Source organism: Mustelus asterias, chromosome 9 (genome assembly GCF_964213995.1).
Source record: "Mustelus asterias chromosome 9, sMusAst1.hap1.1, whole genome shotgun sequence".
NCBI classification, from domain to species: Eukaryota; Metazoa; Chordata; class Chondrichthyes; order Carcharhiniformes; family Triakidae; genus Mustelus; species Mustelus asterias.
Window position 1 is genome coordinate 89,308,572 of NC_135809.1, and position 26,950 is coordinate 89,335,521.

Sequence of the window (26,950 nt, forward strand, 5' to 3'; positions counted from 1 at the left end):
CTCTTTATTGTCTGAGATTGTAAACTTCACAGTATGTTGATCCAGCAATATTCTGTACCACTGGATTATTTATTTTCCTTTTTTCCCTTCTCCCCTCCACCGAATGGACTAACTCCTGTTGGGTAGTGTTTCATGATGCTGCTTACACTGTTGTACTTTGCCCAATTTCTGTGGAACTTTGATGCGCACACTGTTTTATACCCTTGTTTGAGATTGCCATTAAAATATTCAAGTGTGAAGAGGCAGTTGATTGCGATCATGTTAGAAACATAGAAAAACTACAGCACAAAACAGGCCCTTCGGCCCCACAAGTTGTGCCGAACATATCCCTACCTTTTAGGCCTACCTATAACCCTCCATCCTATTAAGTCCCATGTACTCATCCAGGAGTCTCTTAAAAGACCCTATTGTGTTTGCCTCCACCACCACTGACGGCAGCCGATTCCACTCGCCCACCACCCTCTGTGAAAAACTTCCCCCTAACATTTCCCCTGTACCTACCCCCCAGCACCTTAAACCTGCATCCTCTCCTAGCAGCCATTTCCACCCTGGGAAAAAGCTTCTGAGAGTCCACCCGATCTATGCCTCTCAACACCTTACATACCTCTATTAGGTCTCCTCTCATCCTACGTCTCTCCAAGGAGAAAAGACCGAGCTCCCTCAGCCTATCCTCATAAGGCATGCCACTCAATCCAGGCAACATCCTTGCAAATCTCCTCTGCACCCTTTCAATCTTTTCCACATCCTTCCTGTAATGAGGCGACCAGAACTGAGCACAGTACTCCAACTGGGGTCTGACGAGGGTCTTATATAGCTGCATCATTATCCCCGGACTATGTTCTTCAACATAAGAAATATACACTGCCCGGCTGAGGTTCCTGAATAACGTTCAAGAACTGGAATTCTGGTTATTTTTCTCTCCCTTTTTACTAGCCTGCAATGCTGTGGCCAATCATAATACACTACAGCTATCCCACTTCAGAATAGTTTACACAGGGATTAACCCAGAACCATCCTGGTCTATTTGACTCAATACCTCACTGATTTTATCACTTGATATTGATTGAGCACAACTTTTAGCTTTAAAAAAAATCACATTTCTAAGTTGAATAATTTTTAATTTTACTTGCCTCAGTTGTCATATTATTTAACACAGTTCTGTCACTCAGAGACTCTCGATGTTTATTTTGTCTTCCCTGGTTTACCTTTGCTGAGAGTGTGTGGATACTAAATTGTTTAGAAGCATAGGGTTCAAGATTCCAGTTGGCACAGACTTGTTGATTTGTGAAATTGCTGTGGTGGATGTAATCCAGTTTTGACCGTGGCATAGTGCATTGATGGGAATTGGAAAGTTCAGCCTGGATATAATTTGGATATAGGTGAGGTAGGGGAAGAGAAGGACCTCAATAATAGGAGGTTGTGTTTTAATTTGCTGTGCCCATAATTAACCTTAACCGTGTTTCGTATTGTAGCAAATACATGGAAATCATTTATAATTCTCAGAGCTGCCATCTGTTAAATTGGATGAATAGATGAATTGTTTGGGGAATAAATGCCAGACACCAAAAATCTGACTTTTGCTGATGGCTGCACTCTCTTTAATGTTGGCTACTGTTCATTGAAATTATTTCCTGCTCTGAATTGTCTCTCATCCTTGCTTTGTTTCCCTTATTCCAGTCTTTCTCTGTGAAACTTGCTGAAACCACTGACCCAGACAAGAAGCAGATGCTGCAGAGGATTAATCAAGCAGTTGAGTCATCCCTCAAATCCCTGGAGGAGGCAATGCAACAGACACTTTCCCAAGAAGAGATAACCAAACGAGCTAAGGTATGGCTCAACCAAGGAGGCAGTTTTTTGACATTGTCTGAGATCTGAGACACACTGGGCCCGATTTTACCATTTTAATTCTAAGTGCTGAATCTGAGAGTCTTTCAGACCTGACTTTTAGACCCATTCTCAGGCGGCTCCATACGCACTCTGCCTGAAACAAAATCACGCTGCAGAAGCCTGTGGGCGGGGCTTATCGCACCCGGAACACTGCAGTTCCGATTGAAGCCTTCAACTGCGTGTGTGCAGTAAACAAAAATAGAGAAAAGCTCCCCTGCCACTTCGTTCCTGGGCCAGATAAAACCTTTCCCCGTCCCCACAGACATTACCCCACCCCCACAACATAACTGACCCCCTTATCCCCCCATCCCCCCACTACCCACACCGATCGCACACAGAGTGGCAGCTGACCCCCCCCCCCCCCCCCCCCCCCCACCAGTCACACACAGTGTGGCAGCGGACCCCCCCCCCCCCCCCCCCCCCACCACCACCACCATCACCGATCTAAGCCAAAGAGCCACCGGAAGCTCTGAACCTACCTCTTCAGGTGTTCCAGCTTCTGAATCGGACCTTTGTGGACCATGTCTGTTTCGGGCCAAATCTGGGCGGGTGAACACAGTGGTAAAGGGGGAAGTGCTGGTAAGTTTGGGCATGCAGCCATTAAGTCAATGCATTTAAATTGATGTCGTGGCCATTTTTGGCGATTGGTGAAGGGGGAACGGACGCGGATCGTGCTATTCGCCTCACACCCAACTTTACCAAGTTTTCACACGCGGAAATGGGTGCAACTTGATGGTAAAATCGGGCTCACTGGGTAGAATTGTGAATTGTTATGGTTAAACTAGTAGGCATTGGGCTGTCTCAACGGATTCCGAGTTTCAACTCTAAAGGTTCTGTGTTGATTAAAATATGGCTTTATATTTAGTCACTTTAGTTAAGCTCAAAAGCCCATAATGTCCTAATATTTTGAAAAGAATTGGACAGGGGAGAAAGAAATCAATAGCTGTTACGAGATTTCAAACATAGAATTTAAAAGGTATGGAACAAAGAAGATAGAGGGAGATGAACAATTTCTCAGTGATTCTTGGTGCCAACACAATGGAGTAAATAAGAGAAGATTGGTGTATTTGAGTAGGTCTACAGACACCAAGGGTTAAATTATGAGGCGAGATTACACAAACTAGAGTATTAATTTCTGAAATTTGATTCAATGAATTCTCTGAAGTATTCAAGGTATTAAGGGAACCAACCTAGATTGGGAGAAGTTATTTCTGTTAGTTGTGGAGTCTCAGACTAGGGGTATAGTCAAAAAATTAGAGCCAAATCTTTCAGGAGTGCATTTTGGAAACACGTCACACACAAATGATGATAAAAGATTGGAACTCTGTTCTGCAAATGACAATTGATGTTAGATCAATTGGTAATTTTAAAACTGAGACTGGGAGATTTCTGATAACCCAGGGGGAAAGGCAATGGTTCTGTACATGAAGTTAGTTCACAGATCAGCCATGATTTCACAGAATGGTAGAACAGTCGCAAGGACTAAATGACCTATTCCTGTTCCATATTCCTGTACAAGGATGGAGCACCAGTGGATCTGGTTATGAGTAGCGTAACTGGTAGACGAGTTAAAGTAGTTTTTACAGTACAGTAAGGTAAAGTCTAACTAGAAAGGGGAAAAAAATCAAAAAAAGAACCATATTGGATTATTTTTATATTTTATAAATGCATGCGTAAGCTAGGTGACTTGGAAGGAGAAATTGGCAAACTGGACTATCAAGCAACAGTTGAATGCTTTTTTTAAAAAAAAAAAGAGACTGCAAAGTACAGATTAAATATATAACATAAAAGAAAAGAAAACTACAGAAGAAATAGTTCTGGTATAAATTAACAAAGTGAGAAACCAATTAAAATTAACAAGAGGGTCTAAAAAGACTCTAAGAGCAATAATGGAAGTTAAAAAACTAAATGAAATAATAACAAGGTGAGACTTTTCTTATAATTATCAAAAGGAATGTTTAAGCACTATACAAACCTACCAGTAAAAACACCATTGTTAAAATTGGTACTTTAATTTAAAGTCCCTTCATAAAAAACAGTATCTCTGACAATGCAGCAGCCCCTCAGTACTGCACAGAAATGTTAACCTCTGGGTTTGCACCATTGACCTCTGACTCCAAAACAAAAGACCTGCCACTGAGCTAAGACTGACACCTTGGCTAGATTAAACAAGATTAAAGGAAGTCTGAGTGGTTAGAAATGGGCAGTGGTGTTCCACCGGTTTCAGTTCTGGGACCATTTCTATTTGCTGTGTGTATCCGTCATTTGGATAAAGGGAGCAATGTCAAAATTTGCCAATGGTTCAGGTTTGAAACTCCAAAGTGTTTTATGGAACCTGCCTGAATCATAAGTTTTGCATCTTTGTATAAGTTTAGCTAGGATGAGCATGAGCTGTTTCACTTCAGGTATGATTCAAGTTACCCACTAGGGAGCTTTTATCAAACAAAGTTTATTTAAGAATATAGTTAACATGTATAGTAAGAAAATTAGCAAGATTTTTTTATCAATTATAAACAATCTTGATAATGTATAATCCTTAACAAAGATATCTACAATGCTCCAATCAAATCAATCCCATAGATAAAAGACCCTTTTCACAGGTTCAACACAGCACAGACTAATGCTGATGTGATACTGGAAATTGAGTCCTTTGGTTGAAGTCTGCAGTTCCCTGGATTCACTCCGAACAGTTTGAAGACAAAACAGCTTCTAAAAACACCAAATAGACTCTGGTCCAGCCGTCAGTAACAGCAGATTTTCATCCTTCAGGAAAACAAGATCTTGTTTTCAGCCAACCAACAGAATTTTCAAAGCAACAGGGAGCGAGGGAAAACACTTCTTTTTGGCTTACTCTCCCCTCTGAAACTAAAACTCAAACCTGTAGCTCCAAACTGAAAATGAAAAAAAAAACTGTCCAAAAACATGACTATTCTCCTAACAATGCAGGAACGTAAAACTAATCCCAGAGTAAACACAAACAACCCCATGAAGCCACTTAAGTAGCAATAAAAGAACATTTCCAGTCAAGCCGGCAACAATGACATCACTGAAGCTGTGAGCTGCAGAAATCATGTTTTTAAAAAAAACCTTTCTTAAAGGTACACTCATGTCGCAATACCAAAATAGCAGGTATGTTAATTCTTTAGAAGACAAATGAAACAAAAACAGGATATTATCAGGACAGTAGGATGCACTCAAACCACTTCTTCAATCAGACTGGCAGCCACAGAGCAGGGTAAGGACCGTGCTGCCAGGAGCCATGAAAATCATTGTGATCCTTATTTCCTACGCTTTAGGATAGTTGCAGGTTGGAGCCAAGATATTGCCAACATCTTGCAGTTTGCTGTACGTCATGGCTTGAAGAAGATGAGAGATCCTAAAGAGGAGAAGGGGTTACGGAGCATAGAGCCTGCGTGGGATTTTTGTCAGTGCCGTTTCGATGGGCTGAATGGCCTCTTTCTGCACTGTGGGGATTCTATGGTATTAATCCTTTAATATACAGTTGGCATGCAGCCATCTACAGAGCATCATATCACTGTCATGGTCATAAAGTCATAGAGTTTTACAGCACAGAAAGAGGCCCAATTGTGACTGTGCCACTATTCCCATTATCCTGGCATCAGCAAAGATGTTTTTAATCCTGTGCCAGTTAGCTCTTGACACCACATTTAAGCCCCATAGCAAACCAGAGGCTGTTTACTGGTTAGTGGTATCCTCTACATAAGCCACATGACGCGCCTCCATACCCCAACTTCGCACAGGCAGTGTGCTGCCACCAGAAATCTTGTGGAGTAAACCATCTGCATTCTAAAACAATTGGACACTTCAAATTGTTCAGGGTTGGGTGTACCTACAATACTCACTGCAGCATGTCTCCAAATTCATGCTGATTTTCTGTATGCTCTCATGAGGACATAGCCATCTTCAGGCCTTCAGCAAGCCCCTTGGGAGAAAGAGGAAGAGGGATGAGGCATCTGGGACAGCATCACTCTGAACAGGCTGTCTGATCAGTTCAGCAAATACCAGTTCTCCTTAAAACCATCTGCAAGTCAGTGCTGCTCCATAGTTCCCCACCTTTCCAATCCTTCCCTATAGACCATCAAAGCATCCTCTTGGCGAGGATCGTGAAATTAATTGCAATTGCACCAACACTTCGAATAATGCATGCAAAACTGAACTATTCATACTTGTCCATTGCCTTTGTTATGATTCCCAAGAGACTGATAACTTTTTAAAAGAGATGAATTTTTCAAACAACCAACGGAAATATACTGATGAACAAGATTTCACTTTTTAAGACTATTTAACAAACTTGAATTAATAGGCAATTGATACATCAGGCTAAAAAAAAAAGGTAAGTTTTGAATTAACTAACTAAATCATCCAAAATATATCTAACAAAATGCTTTTACTTGCCACATATCTGACAGATATGTAGTATTAAAGGAACAGTCCACAAGGTCACCCACAGCTCTCCAACAATTGTTCACCTTTCCCCAACACGCCAAGCTGAAACTGTCCTTTGACAGTTGTTCCACTCCACCTAAGTTTTCCCAGATACGATTATCACCAGCAAAACACATCTCTATGAATCCCCTTTTCTGCCAGGTCACGCCAGTCCTGACAATCCAGAGATTCCTATGTCTAACCCCTTTAAACATTTCAGTTTGATCTGGCAAAGCGTTTTTCCTCTAGGAGTTTACTTCTGCTCCCCATCATTTCTTATAGGCAGCTATCACCTGCTGCTGGGAGAATTCTAATTCTCCTGCCTGCATCTCCTTGTTCTGTGCGATTCCATGAAAGGTATTTAATCTTGCTTCCAATACTTAAGTAGATTTCTGTTTGAGTTTCTCTCCCATGGTAACCTGAAGTCACATGGATCTTTTACCAAACTGAGGTTGTTTATCTGGAATTTCAATTAGGTCGTTATCAGAATTTTCCTTCACTTGGAATGTAAAGGGACATTTTAAAACATAATCTGCTGTAGCTGTTATGTTTGACCATGTTCGGCAAGAGAGAGGGAAGAAAGAGTGTCAGTAAATGTGTTGCAATAGGTTTGGGTGATGTACTTATAGCCAAATAGCTACTCTTATGTAGAAGCTACAAGTTGTGTTTGTGAGGTTGCATCATTGTAAGACATGTGACAGTGACGTGGGGCATCAAAATGTTGGGCATTAGTCTTGATTGCTAGAGATTACTCAAGAATGAGTTAAAGAGTCTAGTGCAGGCTTGTCCAACCTGTGAAAGGTGCTAAACCTGGCTTCCAGTACTTCGGTAGAGCTAGAGCACGAGAATGCCAGAGCTCTGGGGCGAAAGGCTTCCCGCACTCCTGGTTGTGTGTGGGTGTGAGAGAGTTTGCTTAAGTCCCAGTTCCCAGTTTCTTACTTGCCCTCGCCCCCATTGATGGGAATAAAGGGAACTAGGCAAATTAATGTGTCATAACTTCATGTTGTTCCCCCCACCCACACCCCCTGCCACCCATTATCGGATTTGGGAGGTAACCCAAAGTTGCAATTGGAAATCCCTCTCGGATGTTCCCAGGTAAGGGTTTACCCAGCAATTGTCCAGAAGCGCTAACTTCCATGGACAATGGTACCATGCTGGGAACTACCTAACAAAGAATTAAATCACTAACTTTGGATGATGCTGCCAGTTGTACACTTATAGTTACTCTGATAGAGTTAGAATGGAAAAAAGCACTTCTAACTCCAGAGTAACTGTTTCAAACACCAGACTGAACCCTGCATGATGCACTCCTGAATCCCCAGGGGACCCCCAAACTAAGCACCCCAACCCCGACCTGTATGGGATTCCCCACCTTTGCCCCCAACCTGGCCTCCCCATCCCCCAATCACCTTATTCCCGATATTCCATCTGCTCTGGAATGTCCCTAATTAACAGCATTAACTAGAAAAAGATGAATAAGATAAGATTGAGATTTATCAGGTAGTGCAGTTATCTCCCTCTAACATTAAGAATCATGAGATAAATTGCTATTAACAGTTTCTCTTTCCAATATTTGCGGTATAGTTATTACACTATTAACCTTATTAAACTTCTATCATAGAAGAACAAGAACTTTACAATAGTAAAAGGCCATTTAGCCTCTCAGAGCTTTTTGATAGGTCAATCTTCATTATATGACTCCAATTAAACTCTCGACTTCAGTGATTTTGCTTGATAAATCATTTCACACTCTGTCACTCTCTGAAAACTTCCATATGATGTCCCTTACTCTTTCTGTTTTAACTTGTGTCCCCTGGTATTTGATCCTTCGCTGCTATGAATAATTTCCCCAAATTAGTGTTATCAGTTCCTTTCATGAATTTAAAAGTTTCAATTTGATGCTCTAAAAAATGTTTCTTTATTTAAAATAATTTTATTAATATTTCTGCATTACTTAAATTCCCGATACTCGATAACTTCTTTGCTACTTGTGCACGTAGTGCCGTGTCACAGTTGACTTGGAGTCTGTGTTACTGTGGCAACATGGACATTTTCATACATGTTGTAGTTTGGAGCTATGGATAGCGATGATTAGAATCTTCAACTTTCTTTCTATCACATGGCTGATCAGGAATCTCTCCCACTCTTACTGCCTGCCATTGACATGTGTTGGATTGATTTGCAGGATGATTCTCAATCTGTTAGGCCGTATTACGAATGTACCTTCATGGCTATCCTTTTCTGGGTGGGTCACAAACACAGAGCTTCTGGCTCTGAGACAGGGATGCTACCCACTTTGCCACAAGAATATCTATTTATATCAGTATCCTCCATGTAATTAGATACCAGAACTGTACACGGTATTCATGACATGTCCTGACCTTTTGTCTCGTAGCATAATAAGACAGCATCTATTGATTTGTATGCTTACCTCTATGGCCAGAACTTCCTAGATTTTCTGGTCCTGCTGACAAGGCACCTCTGCTATGGATTTCACGCGACGAGGGGTGCATTCAATGGGAAACCTCATTGGCAGCGGCATGACCAGAAGATCCCATCGCCAACCAATGACGGGCTGCCTTCACCGCCATGAGCCACGCGGCGGGCGGATGGGATGTGTGGAAAATCCTGCCCTTCATCTCTATTAATGCAATAATTTATTTTACAGGTCCTGCTGGATGAAGCAAAGGATATGTTGTCTGATTGGCTGGATGTTCAATTTGGCAGTCAGGTGGTTGACAATTCCATCTTTTCTACTCTTCCCAAATACTGGGAGGGGGAATATCACAAAGACATGGATGCACTCAACGTAAGTTATTGTAGTTGTTGTATTAATGGTTGGTTGCTAAAAATTATTTAAGGCATCAAGATATTTTTGTTTCAATCAAAAGGAGGAGTAAAATCACTGAACACTGTGTTCCAATGAGCAGGTGTCAAACCACTCAGTGACATGTTGTAAGAGTCAGATTTCAAACTACTAAAATTTTAAAATACTCTATTATTTTCAGCTCTTCTCTGCACAAAAAATTAAATTGAGCAATCTGAAAACAGCAAAGTGTGAAGTTAAATCTCTAATAATTTGAATTAAGGGTAGGACCTATTTTGGAAAATAAATGTTGAAATTATACTTTTATGGTTTTAACTGCTGTAAATTCACTGCTTCTGATACACCATGGGACAGATAAAATTGATTTTAGAACATCAATGTCCATATAATGTTTTTTCTCCTTTAATCTTGGCCTGTTGTGCATTCCCAGTTTTGATTGCTCCACCATTGGTGGCCTTTCCTTCATTTGCCAAAGTTCCAAGCTCTGGAATACCATCCCTACATCTCTTCACCCCTCCTTACCTCACTTTCCTCATTAAGACACTCCTTAAAACCTCGCTTTTTGACCTACCTTTTGATCATTTGACCTGATATCTACTTACTTGTCTTGGTGTCACACTTTGTTTTATCATTCTGATGTGAAACACCTTGGAACATTTCATTGGGTTAAAGATGCTTTATAAATTGAAATTGTATTCGATGTAGAAAGAATCTATCAGTTGGCTAAACCTGACAGAGCCACCTACACACCACTCAAGTGTAGGAGCTGCACAGTCTCTTCGGTACACCCTGCTCCTTACACACACGGTGTGATGATTTTCCCTTTTTTTCCTATCTTGCAGCTCATGTTATGGGTGCCATTCTTCATGCACTATGCAGTGTTTTCTAATTCTCTTTGTTTCTCTGTAGGTTTTGCCAGCAGATGTTTTAACTCGAGTGAGTGAATACATTCCTGAGATTGTACAGTTTGTTAAGCAGGTGGTTGACAACGGTTATGGGTAAGTGCTTGTAACTGACAGCTTGTCCAAAACCGCGCTTTCTCTTCGCTTAACTTATAAAATGCAATAATTACAGTGCATGAAGGTGTAATCTGGGGACAACCTTTACTCAGGCACGGTTGCATCTTTCTGTAAAACATAATGGGTGAAATCTTACTTAAAAAATAGCAGTGTTGGTTCCAGAAAGAAAAACGCTGATTTTTTTTCTCTCCAAAGAAACACCGGTTTTCTCTCCTGGTCTTACCCCACGCTGCCACAAAAATCAGCTAGGTGTCAAGTCAGGAGGCGGGGTCTCAACGTGCCAGCAAATCTGACTGCACTGAGATCGGGGCGCCATGTTTAAAAGCAGTGCCGAGGGCATTGGCAGGCCACTGCCTGGCCATGTCCTTCTTCCCTGGGGGCTATACTCCTCTTTTATGCCATTGGGGGAATCCCCACGGCAGATTCATGTCTTGGTACTGATATACGATGGGTGGGGGGAGGGGTTCTTTTATATTTAAATATATTAAAATGAATGTCAATTGGGTTCACTGTTAACTGTTTAGCCAAACCTTGAGCTCCTGCTGCCATTCCTGTGGACAATGAGCATGGGCTCAAGATAGCCCTCTGCAAATTCGATTTGAATCATTACATAGACTCAAACTAATTTTGAAGGCAGACTGGGTAAACAGTGAGCAAACTTGAAATAAAGCGATTGAATTTATGCTTAAAGTTCATTTATGATTTTATAGCGTCTTTGTGATAGCAGAATGCCCCAATATGTTTTGCAACTTGGGGCCAGGTCCAAATAGTGGAAAAGAAATGAAGATTGGGGAGATAGGGGCGGCACGGTAGCACAGTGGTTAGTACTGCTGCTTCACAGCTCCAGGGTCCCGGGTTCGATTCCCGGCTCGGGTCACGGTCTGTGTGGAGTTTGCACATTCTCCTCGTGTCTGCGTGGGTTTCCTCCCGGTGCTCCGGTTTCCTCCCACAGTCCAAAGATGTGCAGGTTAGATTGATTGGCCAGGTTAAAAATTGCCCCTTAGAGTCCTGAGATGCGTAGGTTAGAGGGATTAGCGGGTAAATATGTGGGGGTAGGGCCTGGGTGGGATTGTGTTCGGTGCAGACTCGATGGGCCGAATGGCCTCCTTCTGCACTGTAGGGTTTCTATGTTTCATTTTCATGGAAATATCAATGAACCAGACTTGAGTGTACTGGGGATAATTTCAAGGAATGCCGATGATACAAAACTTGGAAATATCGCAAACAGTGAGGAAGAAAGTAACAGACAATAGGAGGACATAAACAGGTGAAATAGGTGGACTTGTGGTGGATTCAATTTAACACAGAAGTGTAAATTAATACACTGTGGTAGGAAAAATGAAAAGTGAACATATGAACTAAAGGATGTGCAGGAACAGAGAGATATATGGGAATGTATCTGCACAAGCCTTTGATGGTTGCAAGACAGATTTAGAAGGCTTCTTGGATCCTTGGCATTATTAATAGAAGAATAGAGTACAAAAGAAAGGAGGTTGTTCTAGATCTTTTTAAACAAACTTGTTATGCCCCAGTGTATTCAATTTTAGGCACCACAATTTAGGAAGGACGTCAGTGGGTGGAGTGGGTGCAAAAAAAGATTCACCAGAATTTGCTAACGGGGATGAAGGATCTCATTTATATCAAGACACTGGAAAATATCAGGGTTGTTCTTGGAAGGTTATGAGAAGGTTCTGAGAGAAGTGTTCAAGTTTATGAATAGTTGTGATAGAGTAATTAAGGTGAAACTGTTACCATTGGCAGAAGGGTCAATAACCAGAGGACGCAGTTTTAATCTGGCAAAAGAACCAAAGGGAACATGAGAAAATCACTTTCTTTTACACAGTGAGTTGTTCTTTTCTGGAATGCACTGCCTGAAAGGATAATGGGTGCAAATTCAGTAGTAACATCCAAAGTGAATTGTTTAAATACTTAAAGAGAGGACATAAGAAATAGGAGCAGGGAAAGGCCATATGGCCCGTAAAGCCTGCTCTGCCATATGAACATAACTGATCTTGAGCTTTGACTCCACGTTCCTGCTTGCTCTCTTTATTGATTGATTCTCTGGGGGGGCCAAAAATGTGTCTGTCTCAGCCTTAAATATGTTCAATGATGTGGCACTTGCTCAACCCTTTTGGGTAGAGAATTCCAAAGTTTCATAACCCTTTCAGTGAAGAAAGTTCTCCTCATCTCAGTCCTAAATGCTTGGTCTATTATCCTGAAACTTTGTTCTAGATTCTCCAGCCATCTAGATTCTCTCACCATCTCAATATCTACCCTGTCAAGCCCCCTTGTAATCTTCAATGTTTCAATGAGATTCTCTCCCATTCTTCTAAACTTCAGAGAATATAGGCACAATTTATTCAGCCACTCATCACAGGGACCAATCCAATGAACCTTTGTTGTATTGTCTTCTGTGCAAGTATATAATTCCTTAAATATGAAGACCAAAATTGCATATGGCATTCCAAAAAGCCAAACAAAGCTCAGATTAAAATCATGCAAGCTCAGTTTGTTGTCAAACTTAGAATGCTGCCATCATGGATGCAAATATAAATGTTCAAAGGACTGCAGGGTGTCACAGCAGTCCAGCAACCAGTTCAACAATAGATTAGTAGGTTTGCTAATATGTCGTCCCAGGAATTTGGAAGTGGGTTCATGGATCATGAACTTGTTATCTTCCCTCAGAATGACAGAATTCATCTTCCATCCCTGCTACTCCACCATCTGCAATCTCCTGCATTGAAAATCAGCATCTTCCACCAGCCATGCTGAAGCCACTGGGGGAACAACTCACAGGAGAATAAGGACAGTCCATGGAGATCCATGGACTCCTAACAACTCATGTATAATGAAAGGATGCCACTTAAGTGGACCATGGCAGAGAAGTTGTGCAAAAGGATGGTGTGGAAGCAGACAAGATGAATTCAGAGGAGATGCTCTGTAAGGAGAAGATGAGTTTGAAATTTTCCTTGAACTCCCAAAATGATCTTAGAAAAATAGGTCTTCATTAAGGAGAGGGTGAAGACTGAAAGTTGAGGAAGTTTGAGATATTAAAGGGCAGCTTTTTATTTAACCAGGACAAAGATAAAAGTGGAGGTATTGGGAAAATAGAATAAAATAATAGAATATTGGATAATAATGGAAATAATAAAGTTGTGGAAATTGGCCTGGCTGGTATTGGAGAACTCGCAGCTAATTAGTCCACACACAATAGTGAGATTGAGGAAGTGTCCATGGCTGTGTGTGAAAGAATTGATATTTAGAGTGAGTTGGTTGGAGTCATGAAGGGGGAAGGATCAGACAGAAGCGAGTAGGGAAGGATTTGTATTCAAATCATAAAGAATGATGAGTTGTCTATTACAAAGACTAAGCAAGAGAAGTGGGAAGATATCAGTAAACAAGGAGCCTTATGGTAGTACACAATAGTTTGGAAGTAGAATCAGATGTTTGAATGGAGAGAAGCAACTGGAGGAATAAGGGCATAGGTGGGACCTGGTGATGAGAAACATGCTTGAATAGATTACACTGAGGGCGTCAACATCAACACGAATACTATCTAGCATAACCTTGTTCATGTTTAATAATGTACCTGGTTTGTGTTCCTCCAGTTATGTCTCCAATGGTTCTGTATACTTTGACACAATGAAGTTTGATAGCAGTGAAAAGCACTCGTATGCCAAGCTGGTGCCTGAGGCTGTTGGAGACCAGAAAGCACTTCACGAAGGAGAAGGTGAGAATTCCAGCAACAGATACACACGTGTGTGTCAATTCATATATGCACAGACGTACCCCGTTCTTTTTATAATAAAAAATTGGGAGATTGTATGAAGTTTAAAACTCTAGGCCTCACACGATGATAGATTCCAGGTATTTGAATGTCCCTATGGTAAGGAGCTTGTATAGTTCCTATTGACAGACCAACAGAGTGCAATCTTCTGAGGTTATGTTGAAACTGTAGGAGGAAAGAATTTTGTTCTATCTGGTATATTTTATGTGGTCATGACATCATCCCCAAGGATTTCATAACCATTGAATTATTTTTTGAAGTGTGGCCATTGTTTAACGCCACCCACTTTTAGTTTTGCTAATAATCTCTTTTGGGAGTCTATCGAATGCAATACTGGTGGGAGGTGTTCAGTAGCAGCTAGCTACATGACAATGGTCAGAAGAGTGCAATTGTGAAGAAACAGATTTGGACTGGCGGTGAATGATAGAAATAAACATTTCTAGAATTGCCTGACCAGTCAAAGTTACAGGAAAGCTAATTGCAAGTTGTTTAAAGTCATTTAATCATTTTCTTTGGAACAGTGTTTTTCTAATCAGTTGAAGAGAACAATTAGGCTGTTGTTGACTTTGATGTTCCCAATGAGGTAATAGTAGGGGAATAGATATTAGTGTAGATAAGTCTTGTTTGACAAAAAGTTTGGGAAGTTCTAAAGAGTCACGGAGGTTAGGAAAGTTGAATTTAATGAGATGTGAGTGAAGTGATATAAGCATTCTGTGTGCGCAAACTGCTGGAGTTTTCTTGGATCCTTTTTCGGTTTTCAAACTTTGACTTAGAGAGTCAGCAGCTGGTTACTCAGCATTGTGTAAATGCTGAATTCATTGTGCAACTGAGTCTTTCAGACCCAGCACATAGTGGTGTGGACTGAGTTAACTGATCTCAGCTAGGGGCTGTGATGACTGTATCACAGGATTTCTGGGCTAAGGAGAATAATCTGCCAGAACTCCTACTCTTGGTTATCATCATGTGACTTCTTCAAGGAAGTTGTTATGCAGCGTTGGAAGAGAGGAGGGTTGCTTGTGATGCCTCACGGTTGAATAGGTTGCGCACTCACTAAATAAACTGACGCATGAATTATGTCTAACTCGGCAAGATGTAAAAGGCCAACTAGCATTCTTGGAACTGCATTCTAGAAAAGTCAACAACTTATGGTGAGTGGGAGACTACAACCTGGAAGAAATCAAACCACTTCAACTCACTTTCTGATGGATTTGACAGGAAAATATTCTTGACTTCTTAGGTGACCTTAGTATTTCAGCTGATCGACTAAGTGAGAAGCACTCTCCCAACGACTTTGCACTGTGGAAAGCCTCCAAGCCTGGAGAACCATCTTGGGATTCGTCCTGGGGAAAGGTGAGAAGAAAGCACGGTACGGTAGCACAGTGGTTAGCACTGCTGCTTCACAGCTCCAGGGTCCCGGGTTCGATTCCCGGCTCGGGTCGCTGTCTGTGTGGAGTTTGCACATTCTCCTCGTGTCTGCGTGGGTTTCCTCCGGGTGCTCCGGTTTCCTCCCACAGTCCAAAGATGTGCGGGTTAGGTTGATTGGCCAGGTTAAAAATTGCCCCTTAGAGTCCTGGGATGCGTAGGTTAGAGGGATTAGTGGGTAGATGTGTGGGGATAGGGCCTGGGTGGGATTGTGGTCGGTGCAGACTCGATGGGCCGAATGGCCTCCTTCTGCACTGTAGGGTTTCTATGATTTCTATGATTTCTATTTCTATGATGATACTTCATTCACAGTTCACAGCCCAGTTACATGACTGAGATGGAGATAGACATGTAGGGAGCAACGCAGCGGGCTGAGAGACATCAGCGGAGGCCGTTTCGTGGGCTTCCCACTGGGCGCCCAGGCCTCCCGCTGGGCGCCCAGGCCTCCACGCGTCTCCCAGCCAAAAATTTCCAGCGTCATCAGCTCCATGCCAGAAATCTCTGCAGAGCTGATTATAATATGGAAATCCCAATTTCTATGTCATAGCAGGCCCGGAACTGAAGTATCCAGGCCCTCTAGCATCTCCCCCTCTATCAGGAGTGGTTCACTCCAACGGGGTTTACTACTGCTCCCCACTAACGGGGAACAAGCGGCCTGACCCTGCAGGAGGGAACAGAGGCCAATGAGGACCCCCCACATGAGGTATGGGGTAAGGGTGGGGTGCCCCTTGGGCAGTGCCAACCTGGCAAACTGGCAACGCCCAAGGGGCACATTGACACTGCCCACCGGACAGTGCCAAGCAGGCGGGACCAGAGGGACGGGGCCTATTGGGGAGGGACGATGAGTGGGAAGGGGTGGGTCCCGCTGCCACTCTGCATTAGGGATCACTGGCAGAGGGAGGGAAAAGGTGATCGGGGCTGGCCATCTGGGAGGGGGGAGAATGGGGTGGAGGGGTTGCTGGGGAGGGGGTGGAGGGGTTGCATAAGGGCTGGCCCGGGGAGGTCTGGGAGGCCTGCGATCAGAGGGTGGAGGGAAATCGACAAGGCCAACGATTGGGAGATTGACAATGCGGGGCCTCTGCATATGCGCTTATCTCTGCTCCAACATATCGGCACATGCGCAATGGCCCACTGCCGGCCTCTTGGGTGGAAATAGGCTCCATCCCCTGATTTTCAGGGTGAATCACGCTAGGGCACTCTGTGATGCACCAAGTGTCGGAGATTCATTCTGAAAATCATGCTTAAAAGAATCAGTGGGAGTTAGTCCTGCTTTCACGCGAATTGGTGACTTGGTGGCCCCGCATTGCCAGTCTCCCGATCATTGGCCTTGCCGAACACCCCCCCCCAACTCCCCATCGTTGACCTACTATCCGAAGAAACATCCAATTAGTGTCACTACCCTGCTCATAGCCTGTCAATTTTTCCCTTCAAACATTTATCCAGCTTCCTTCCACAAATTGCAATTAAATCTGCTTAATCTTTCAAGCATTGCATTCCCGATCACAACTTGCTGCACTAAAAACAATCCTCATGTCTGTGTCCTCTGGTTATCAACCCTTTCACTGGAAACCATTTATTTATTCTTATCAAATATGTTCATGATTTTGAACTCTTGCATCAAATTTACTTTTAAATTTCCCTGCTCAGAGGAGACCAACTTCAGCATCTCCAATCTCTCCATACAAGTTGAAGTCCCTAGTAAATTCTAGTAACTCTTTTCTACATTCTCCCCAAGGCCTCTGTGATGCCTGAAATGAATGCAATAGTTCAACTCAGACCTAATCAGTGTTTCACAGATTAACTCCCTTGCTTCTGAACTTTTTTATTAGTAAAACCATGGATCCCATCTGGTTTTTCTTTAACCTCTCAATTTGTCCTGTCACCTTTAAAGGTTTGTTCCTCTATGCCCCAACTTCTCTGTTCCTGCACCCCTTTTAAAATTGTTACAGTCTATTTCATATAATCTCTTTTTCTTCCTAATAAAATGCATCAAGTTTACATTTTTCTACATTAAATTTCATCATCTATCTGTCTACCTGTTTTACCAGTCTTTCTATGTCCACCTGGAAGTCTGTTACAATCCTCCTTACTGTTTACCACATTTCTGACTCTGCTGTTATCTGCAAACTTTGAAATTATATCCAGGTTCAGATCATTAATATATGTCAAAAAGAGCAGAGGCTCAATAGCCACCACTAGGAAAACACCACTTCCCTCCTGTCTCAAAACCAATTCACCATCACACTCTATTTTCTATCACTTGTGCAATTTTATATAAACGCTTCCACTGTCCCTTTACAAGTCTCTTATGTGATGCTTTTCAATGTCCCACTGAGAGTCCACAGATGCAACATTAACCACTCTACCCTTTGTTACTGTAACAAAGAACTGAATCACATTCGTTAATTATAATTTGCCTTTAACATAGAATCCCTACAGTGCAGAAGGAAGCCATTCGGCCCATTGAGTCTGCACCGACAACAATTCCACCCCAGGTCCTATTCCTGTAACCCCACGTATTTAGCCTGCTAGTCCCCCTGACACTAGGGTCAATTTAGCATGGCCAATCTACCTAATCTGCACATCTTCGGACTGTGGGAGGAAACTGGAACACCCAGAGGAAACCCATGCAGACACGGAGAGAACGTGCAAACTCCACACAGTCACCCAAGGCCGGAATCAAAGTCGGGTCCTTGGCGCTGTGAGGCAGTAGTGCTAACCACTGTGCCACCATGCTGCCTGTAGTGACATTTATTTAATAGCTCATAGCCCAAATGCTAATTAATTTTGTCACGAGTTGTTGTCTCTAAAAGTTTTCCCATCACCATCATTTGCTGATTAGCTTGCAATTGCTGGATTTATCTGTTTTCTGTCAGTAATATTCTTCTCAGTAAGCATCTTTTCATGTGCTTGGTATATTAGTAACAGTTTGTAATCGTTAGGGTTGTTCGATATCTAGTCTCATTCTCCTGTTCCTGTTTATTCTGGCAGGGCCGTCCTGGTTGGCACATTGAATGCTCGGCAATGGCTGCTAGCATTCTAGGAGAATCCATGGACATCCATGGTGGAGGATTTGACCTGCGGTTCCCTCATCATGACAATGAATTGGCGCAGTCTGAGGTACAATCACTGGCTTTGTTCCATTGTTGCCTTCCTTTTAAAACAAAATATTCATGAGCAGTGCCTTTTGAATCAAATATGGGGCCACAGTTTCAGTGATTAGATAGAATTCTTTTGAGACAACCGTGCATTATATAAGCATCCAAATAATGTAAAGTACACTAGAAAAGATGCTAGAATTTGGATAGCTTCTTACCTCAGCTTTGCAAGTGAGTTTAAAGCATTGGAAAAAACTTAACATCTATATATTTTTTTCAATCAATACAGCCGGTAGCTGGTTAGAAGATCAAGGAAACCTACAGCATGATGTTTTCTGCCTATCACGTGACAGAATTGTGTGGTAGGAAATCCAGCTGGATTTCCAGTGTAAAAGCTCTCCTATCGTCTAATGCCCCATACAAAATTCATTTGGAGCAGTTTCAAAACATTTCCAGAGTCATGAACCGACAGAGAAGCTCACAATTCGGAGTAGGCTACAGAATGATTTGTGTAGAAAAGTTAAATGGTGCTGTTTGAGCTTCTTCTCTGAGCTTGGGGCAAAGGTGCACTGTGGCAAAGTAGAAGCAATTTTAACTGTGCAAATGACTTGAACTGAGAATGCTTGATACAACAGTATGGAAGGAGCTTTATTTCAAATCTAATCCTGTGCTTTATCTGAATGCCTGATGCTGGTTTTTGATGCCTAATAAGGGAAGTGTTCCGTTATCTAGCACTGAAATTCACCACCTTGATGAGCATAGATTTCACATTTTGAAAATAAAGCGTGAGTGAAAAAAACATTAATTTTCAATGCAGCACCTTCCTCTGAATTTGAATTGACTGTCTCAGCTGTGCACGGTGGTTGTGGATGAGATCACGGTACTCGTTTTTAATTGTTACATTGTAACTTTCTTAGATATTCTTATCTTTCTCTAAAGGCTTACTTTGAAAATGATCACTGGGTTCGATACTTTCTCCATACTGGGCACCTGACCATAGCAGGCTGCAAGATGTCAAAATCTTTAAAAAACTTCATAACTATCAAGGATGCACTCAATGCAAATACAGGTAATTGATGCCCGTTGGCTCAGTCATAATAACTAGCTTGGTGTCTCCAGGAACAAATATAATTGTCCAATTTTCTCTAAGTATGGCCGGCTCCTTTGGATGCTGTCAGGTAGCTGTTGTGGACTGCGTGCATTTAGAATGCCAAATGCTGCTTTGGTGAGTTCTCACTGCATGGGGTGTCATTCACTCAAGCTCATGTTCATCCTTGTGATAGTCCAGCTCCCTGAAGTGAAGTCTCCTCTGTGTGATCACATTAAGTGTTTTTGGCAGTCTCGTGGACCCTCAACACGTTTAGAATACAAAAGTAGGGGTGTACTGCTGAGGCTTTATAAGGCTCTGGTGAGACCACACTTAGAATATTGCGAGCAATTTTGGGCCCCGCATCTAAGGAAGGATGTGCTGGCTTTGGAGAGGGTCCGGAGGAGGTTCACGAGAATGATCCTAGGAATGAAAAGCTTGACATATGAGGAGTATCTGAGGACTCTAGGTCCATACTCGATGGAGTTTAGAAGGATGAGGAGGAATTTCATTGAAACTTACAGAATAATGAAAGGCCTGGATAGAGTGAATGTGGGGAAGATGTTTCCATTAGCCCCTTTATAGCCTCAGAACTGAGATGAGGAGGAATTTCTTCAGCCAGAGGGTGGTGAATCTGTGGAACTCATTGCTACAGAAGGCTATGGAGGCCAGGTCATTGAGTGCATTTAAGACAGAGATAGATAAGTTCTTGATTGGTAAAGGGATCAAGGATTATGGGGGGGAAAGCGGGAGAATGAGGTTGAGAAACTTATCAGCCATGATTGAATGGCAGAGCAGACTCGACGGCCGAATGCCTAATTATGCCGTTGTAAACATTGTAGTTAGGAACAGTGGGGGGTACTTGAGATGCATTCAAGCATGAAGGGAAATGTAAATAAACACAGTTGATTGGAGCCTGAGTAGAAATCAATTAAACTGTCAATGGAAGCCTATTTCGAAGTACCGCACTTTGAAATTGGCAGAGATCAAAGATTTTCAATGCAATAGAGAAGGTTTCAGCTTTCTAGAACGGCTCAGAGACTTCAAATAAAAGCTGCGTGAATACATTGGGACTGAGTGAACTGCAGTGGAGGAGAACCACCCCCTCCCCTCAGTGAAATTGATATCTCCTCTGTTAGAGGACTTCAAAGGGGTCTGCTCACTCCTACAGTTTCTGACAGAGGGGAAGGGAAGTACCTGCTGCAGAGAATGGAGTGCAGCCATGATTTAAAAGCCTCCTAGGTGACCAGGGGGCATGGGGATTAAAGTGACTGCCAAACATCAAACGTTTCACAGCTAACAGGCAGGACTAAAGATGTTGATCACAGTGCTGCCTGAAATCACCATGCCAGGGGTGATCTTCAAGTCTGCCAGAACAAGAGGGGCAGTCCAGCCATGAGACCTCCATCCAGGGGCAGAGTGGCGAGGTCAACTTCCTGCCCTCGGCCTGAGGCCACCCAACCCACAGGACACTTTTGGGACCCTTCCTCTGCAGCTTGGCAGAAGCAGAGGGGCAAATGGCCTCTGGAGTTACCTGCTGACCCTCCTCAGGGCCTAAAGTGCCAAGCCAAGGTGTCAGTGCTGGGGCAGTGCACCATTGGCACTACCAAGGTGCATGCACTGAAGGTGGGTCTGAGGACGGGTGACGGATCTGAGGTGGGGAGGGGACTGTTGGGGGCCAGAGTGGGGAGGGGCCAGAAGTGGGTTCTGTGGAGCTCTGAGGGGGGGGGGGGGGGGAGGGGGCTGAGGAAAGGGTTGGGTTACTGCAGAGGGTGTAGAAGGTGGCTCACTGTCACCTCAACTCAATTAGGGATTGACAAATGCTGCCCTTATCAATAGTGCTCATATACCATGAACGAATTGGAAAAAATAGTGTCATGACCTTCTTCCCAATGTGAGATACTTGCTGTCAAGATTTACATGTGTAATGGCTACTTTTTAAAAGTTAATTTATGAGATGTGTCCAGCATATATTGCCCACCCTTGTTGCCCTTGAGAAGGTGGTAGTAAGCTGCCTTCTTGAACCGCTGAGGTCCCTGAGATGTAGATGCACACACAGTCCTGTTAAGGAGGGACTTCCAGGATTTTGACCCAGCGACACTGAAGGAACGGCAGTATATTTCCAAGTCAGGATAGTGAGTGATTTGGAGGGGAACCTCCAGATGGTGGTGTTTCCAGGTATCTTCTGCTCTTGTCCTTCTATATGATCGTGGTTGTGGGTTTGGAAATTACTGCCAAAGAAATCTTGGTGAGTTCCTACAGTGCATCTTGTAGAAGGTACCACTGTTTGTCCCTGCTGGAGTAATTGAATGTTTGTGGCAGGGGTAGCAATCAAGCAAGCTGCTTTGTCCTGGATGGTGACAAGCTTCTTGAGTGTTGTTGACGCTGCATTCATCCAGGCAAGTGGAGAGTACTCCGCAACACTCCTGACTTGTGCCTTGCAGATGGTGGGCAGGCATTGGGGAGTCAGGAGGTAGTTACTTGCCGCAGGATTCCTGGCCTTTAAACTGCTCTGGTAGCCAGTATTTATATGGCTAGTCCAGTTCAATTTCTGGTTAATGGTAATTCCCAGGATGTTGATAGTGGGGGATTCAGCAATGGTAATGCCATTGAATGTAAAGGGGCTATAGTTAGATCCCCTCTTGTTGGATAGGTCATTGCCTGGACATTGTACTTAAGCTAAGCACCAGAAGATGGCAAAGATTATGAAGTTATACCTAATAAAAATCACCATCTTTGACAGAGGGAAGACTATTGCCGAGGAAACACAAACACTATTCTAATGAAATATGGGGATAGTGGGGTTTTTTCAAATGTAATTTATTAATGGATGGTGTGTCACATGGGAAAGTTAATTATGTAATGAAATACCATTGAATTCCCCACAAAAGACACAATTATTTAAAAGGAACTGTTGATTAAATTGAGTATTTTTTCTGCGCTTCTCAGTCTTGTTTTCTTTGTGTCATGTGATTGCAGGTCGGCAACTGCGTCTAGCGTTTCTCATGCACTCGTGGAAAGATACACTGGATTATTCCAGCAACACTATGGATTCGGCCATTCAGTATGAGAAATTCTTGAATGTAAGCTGGCCTCATGCTCCCTCATCTTTTTGTTAAATATTTATGTGAAGTTAGTTCTCATCTTATGGGTATCCTTGTTGGGGAATCGTTTGCTTTCCCATAAGATGTTAAGGAAAACCATGAAATGCTTCTAGATTGGGTGTAGCACAGGCTGGGTGCAAAGCCACAATGTACTGTTTCTGTTGCTCTATACTCTCCAGTCAAATGCATTGTTGAAATGGGGTGCTCCCAAAATTCATGAAAAGAAGTAAACGAGTTCAACGCAGCCGGGCTGGCTCGGTTAACGCTATATCCTGGTAGTAGGTAAGCAAATTATATGCAAATCCTGAGTGGTGTCGGGTAAAGTATAAATGCAAAATACTATGGATGCTGGAATCTGAAACAAAAACAGAAAATGCTGGAGAAACTCAGCAGGTCTGACAGCATCTGTGGAGAGAGAGTGAGCAAATGTTTTGAGTCTGGGTGACCCTTCGTCAGAGCTGAAAGCAAAAAAAATTAGATGAGATTTAGACTATGGGGAAGGGGGACAAAGGAAATGTAAATGGTGAAGGTGAAAAGGGTAAAGTATGGTTTGTGTGAAACAGCATAAATTGACCATCAAGTTATGGCGATTACCACTCGCAGTCCATCACTTATTCCGCGAACATGCTGACCAATTTGTGCATCGATAGCATATAACATGCACTTGGCATTATTTTTCCAGTGTGTTTTGGCTCAGCATGCGCTCGCAGGATGAATGTTACCTCGGAATGAAACCATCATTCTATATTTAATAGTACCCAAGATAAAAAAAAAGTAGAGAATTCGATTTCTTGTACTTGGGTTATGCTTGCAATACTGATGAGTTCCTGCAGATGGCAGAGTGACATTAGTGACATTTAATGGCTTCATGATTCTCCTGTCATTCCAAAAGTCTATTTTTGAAATCTTCAAGGTCTTTAGTTGTTTATCGTTAATTAATTTTGTTAGGTTGGGAAAGATTGTTCTAATGTATATTTGGCATTTTCTGCCATGTAATGGAGAAATCTTGAGCATTTTTCCTATTGCATAATTTTTATAGCGGAGAGACACTCTCTAATTGGAGGTGGCTATATTTCTTTTGGTTGTTTTAAATGTATGATGTTTATTTTTTACCACAGTTGGCAACATTATTTTTATTTCCCTATTTTCCTGTTTCTTTCTGGGTTGACTTCAAACTAACATTTTGTGAATACCTTTTCCAAATGGAATCTATTTTTAGGTTAATAAACTGATTTACATTTTCTTCCTTGATGATCTTGGGCACATTCTGTAATTGATCCTGCCTTTATAACCAATGCATTGTGTTATGGATGGGGGCCAGAGACTGTTCAAACAGTGACTTTACCTGTCACCACCCATCTGTAAACAGAAAAGTGTTTTGATTTTGTTTCTTTTTTAATAAGTGCTGGTGTATTTCCCAACCCCTCAATTTTTGTGTGATCCTGTTCCTACGAATAACCCCACAGCAAACTCGAGGTTAGTTCATTGCACATTTTCAAAAACCATGAAAAGGATGGTCTGCAATGTTCCCCTCTTCAGACATAAAATAAGGGGAGCTTTTAATTCTCTTGGCACAACTCTCACTGTCTGACCACATCAATAAAGTCTGCATCAAGACTGGGCCACCGTACATAGCTCCTGACTAGCATTTTCATCTTCAAAATCCCAGAGTGGCCATGGTGGAATTCTATAAGTATCGGACGTCACCCTGGGTGAGGAACAACTCCATGGGAACCCCAGAGGATGATTGCCATCCTTAACACTGAACTCATCTTTGTCAGGTTTCATTTCAAGTGAGGGCTGTCCTGAGAATTTAAATAGAACTTAGTCCTTTTGATTTGTCTTGCAGACACCAGCAAGGTGTCCAAAACATTGAGGGTCATCACGACCTCTTCCACACCTGGTAACAAAGCCAGGCTTATGGACAGCGGCAGATGATTCAGTGCATCGGCATTAGCTATCTGGGTCCCAGGGCGGTGCAGTGGGAGGTATTCATAAACCGCCAGTAACAGGGCCCAATGCTGCATCCGAGCAAGGCAATGGCGGATACCACCTTGTCTTCCTTACAAACTCCCAGCAATGGTTTATGATCAGTTATTATGATGAAGTATCTACCATAGACATATTGATGGAATTTTTTAACGCCAAAGACAACTGTTTCTCGATTTGGGAATACCTCCACTCAGCATCTGAGGGTGTCCTGGACACAACAGGCTTCTCTGTTCCATCTTTCCAGCAGTGTACCATCACAGTAGGAATTTAAAAAGCTTCAATGCTTCAAATATCAAATACCTTAAAACTTGCGTCTTTGACCATTTTTGGCTACCAGGCCTAACATCTCCTTCCATGGTTGGGTATCGAATTTTGGCTGATAAGTCCCCTGTGAAGCTGTTTGGATACGTTTACTCCATTAAAAGCGCACTGTAAATGCAAGTTGTCATTGCCATGTCCACCCCCCATTTCCCTGTTGGCATCTCTGCTTTCATTGCAGCAGCTCTCGTAACAGGATTAGCTTCCACATCACAACCTTGTCAATCCTTCTCTCTTTGATCCAGTCCTTCTCATTGACAGGCGTATTGGCCAGAATTCCCCTACCTTACCTGTGGCTGGGATTCTCTGGTCCCGCTGCAATGAATGGAGTTTTGGCTGAGTGCCAAATTCTTCATTGTCACTGGCAGGGTGACAGGGTTATGGAGGTCAGAGAATCCCAGCCATTGTCTTCCTTACTGCTGTCTGCAGATCGCCTAAGCACCAGGAATCCGGAATCTGAAAATATATTTATTTGAATTCTGTAACATCGATAAATCCAAGGTAATGAGAGTTGGGAAGTGAATCAGAGGAAAAATATACTGTCTGTGTGGAGTTTGCACATTTTCCCCGTGTCTGCATGGGTTTCCTCTGGGTGCTCCGGTTCCCTCCTACAGTCCAAAGATATACAGGTTAAGTGGATTGGACATGTAAAATTGCCCTTTAGTGTCCCAAGATGTGTAAGTTAGATGGGATTAGCTATGATAAATGTGTAGATTACAGTGATAGGGTGGGGGAGAGGGCCACCCCTCTGTCAGAGATTCCTTGCAGACTCGATGGGCTGAATGGCCTCTTTTGCACTGTAGCGATTCTGTTAAATCTGTCATGGTTACAGGACAGCATAGAACATCCTTAAATCCAGAAGGATTTTGGTGAACTTAGGTAATAAGATTTATTCACATAAAATAGCTGGAGTATTGCTTTGCCGCAAGAAGTGTTTGAGGCAACGACCATTACATCTTAGGCAAAAACTGACTAAATATTTGATGTAGAGGAAGTTGTACGTCTATAGGGAGAGAGGCAGGTTAGATTGGAATTGCTCTGATACAAGACCTAGCACAATGAATTGCACTGAATTGCTTCCTGCAGTGCCTTAAATGTTTGTGGTACTTTTACCAGAGTGACAAATTGGTCGTACAGACTGCAGAGATGCTGATAGTGTAGAAAATAATGAGAAAATTCGATATTTGAGGGAGTGGCTATTAAATCAGCCAAATGGACAGCAGTCTTTTCTCCTCATGTACTTTCCTGTGTCCTTCAATGCCACTCTTAGTAAATTGCTCAGAAACATCTCAAAAATGCTTCACATGTCATAAATTGCTATGAAGTTGAGTGATTCCTGTTAATTAGATGAATGTTGGAGGGTTTATGTGAAAAGAACAGTTGAGTGCTTGAAAGGATGCTGACAGTTTCAGAAGTCATGAGCACTGTAATAGTGTGTTAAGTGCTTCGGATCACAGAATGTTACAGCACTGAAACAAGTCAAGTGAGACATCAACTCAGTGCTGGTGTTCTTTTTCCCCTGAGCCACCTAAACTAACTCCATTCTCCTGCTTGCTCCCTCAGTGCCCTGGGATATTATTTTACAAGTATTATCTAATTTTCTTTTAAAATAATTTGACTCCACTTAAGGAATTATTTTAACCTCCTCGTTGATTTGTTTTGTGTGACTATCTTAAATTAGTGCCCTGTCAACATCTCAATGATTAATGAAAACAATGTATCTCTAATTACATTAACATAAACCTTTATTGTGACAATCTCTCTGATCAGCTCTTAATCTTCCCAACTCCAGTGAAAAAAGCATGACTCCTCCACCGCCCCCCCCCCCCACCCAATTTCTGCCAAAGTGTATGGTGAGGTGGATGAGCCATCGCCACCAGGGAACCTGTCTCAAGGGGTCGACCTTAACAGGACTGCCAACAGGAGGGGATGGAAAATCCCACCCACTATTTCAACTGTGTCC

General features: G+C 42.5%; 1 protein-coding gene across 2 annotated transcripts in view; it reads left to right on the top strand.

The window, feature by feature from the left end:
* cars1 (cysteinyl-tRNA synthetase 1) overlaps nucleotides 1-26,950 on the top strand; it is a 71,384-nt gene that overhangs the window by 14,631 nt on the left and 29,803 nt on the right. For both annotated transcript variants that reach the window (XM_078220493.1, XM_078220492.1), the window contains 8 exons: nucleotides 1,678-1,827; nucleotides 9,002-9,142; nucleotides 10,070-10,158; nucleotides 13,788-13,909; nucleotides 15,204-15,316; nucleotides 18,380-18,508; nucleotides 19,426-19,555; nucleotides 22,553-22,656. In XM_078220493.1, the coding sequence (XP_078076619.1) occupies nucleotides 1,678-1,827; nucleotides 9,002-9,142; nucleotides 10,070-10,158; nucleotides 13,788-13,909; nucleotides 15,204-15,316; nucleotides 18,380-18,508; nucleotides 19,426-19,555; nucleotides 22,553-22,656 (978 nt within the window). The remainder of the gene's footprint in view (nucleotides 1-1,677; nucleotides 1,828-9,001; nucleotides 9,143-10,069; nucleotides 10,159-13,787; nucleotides 13,910-15,203; nucleotides 15,317-18,379; nucleotides 18,509-19,425; nucleotides 19,556-22,552; nucleotides 22,657-26,950) is intronic.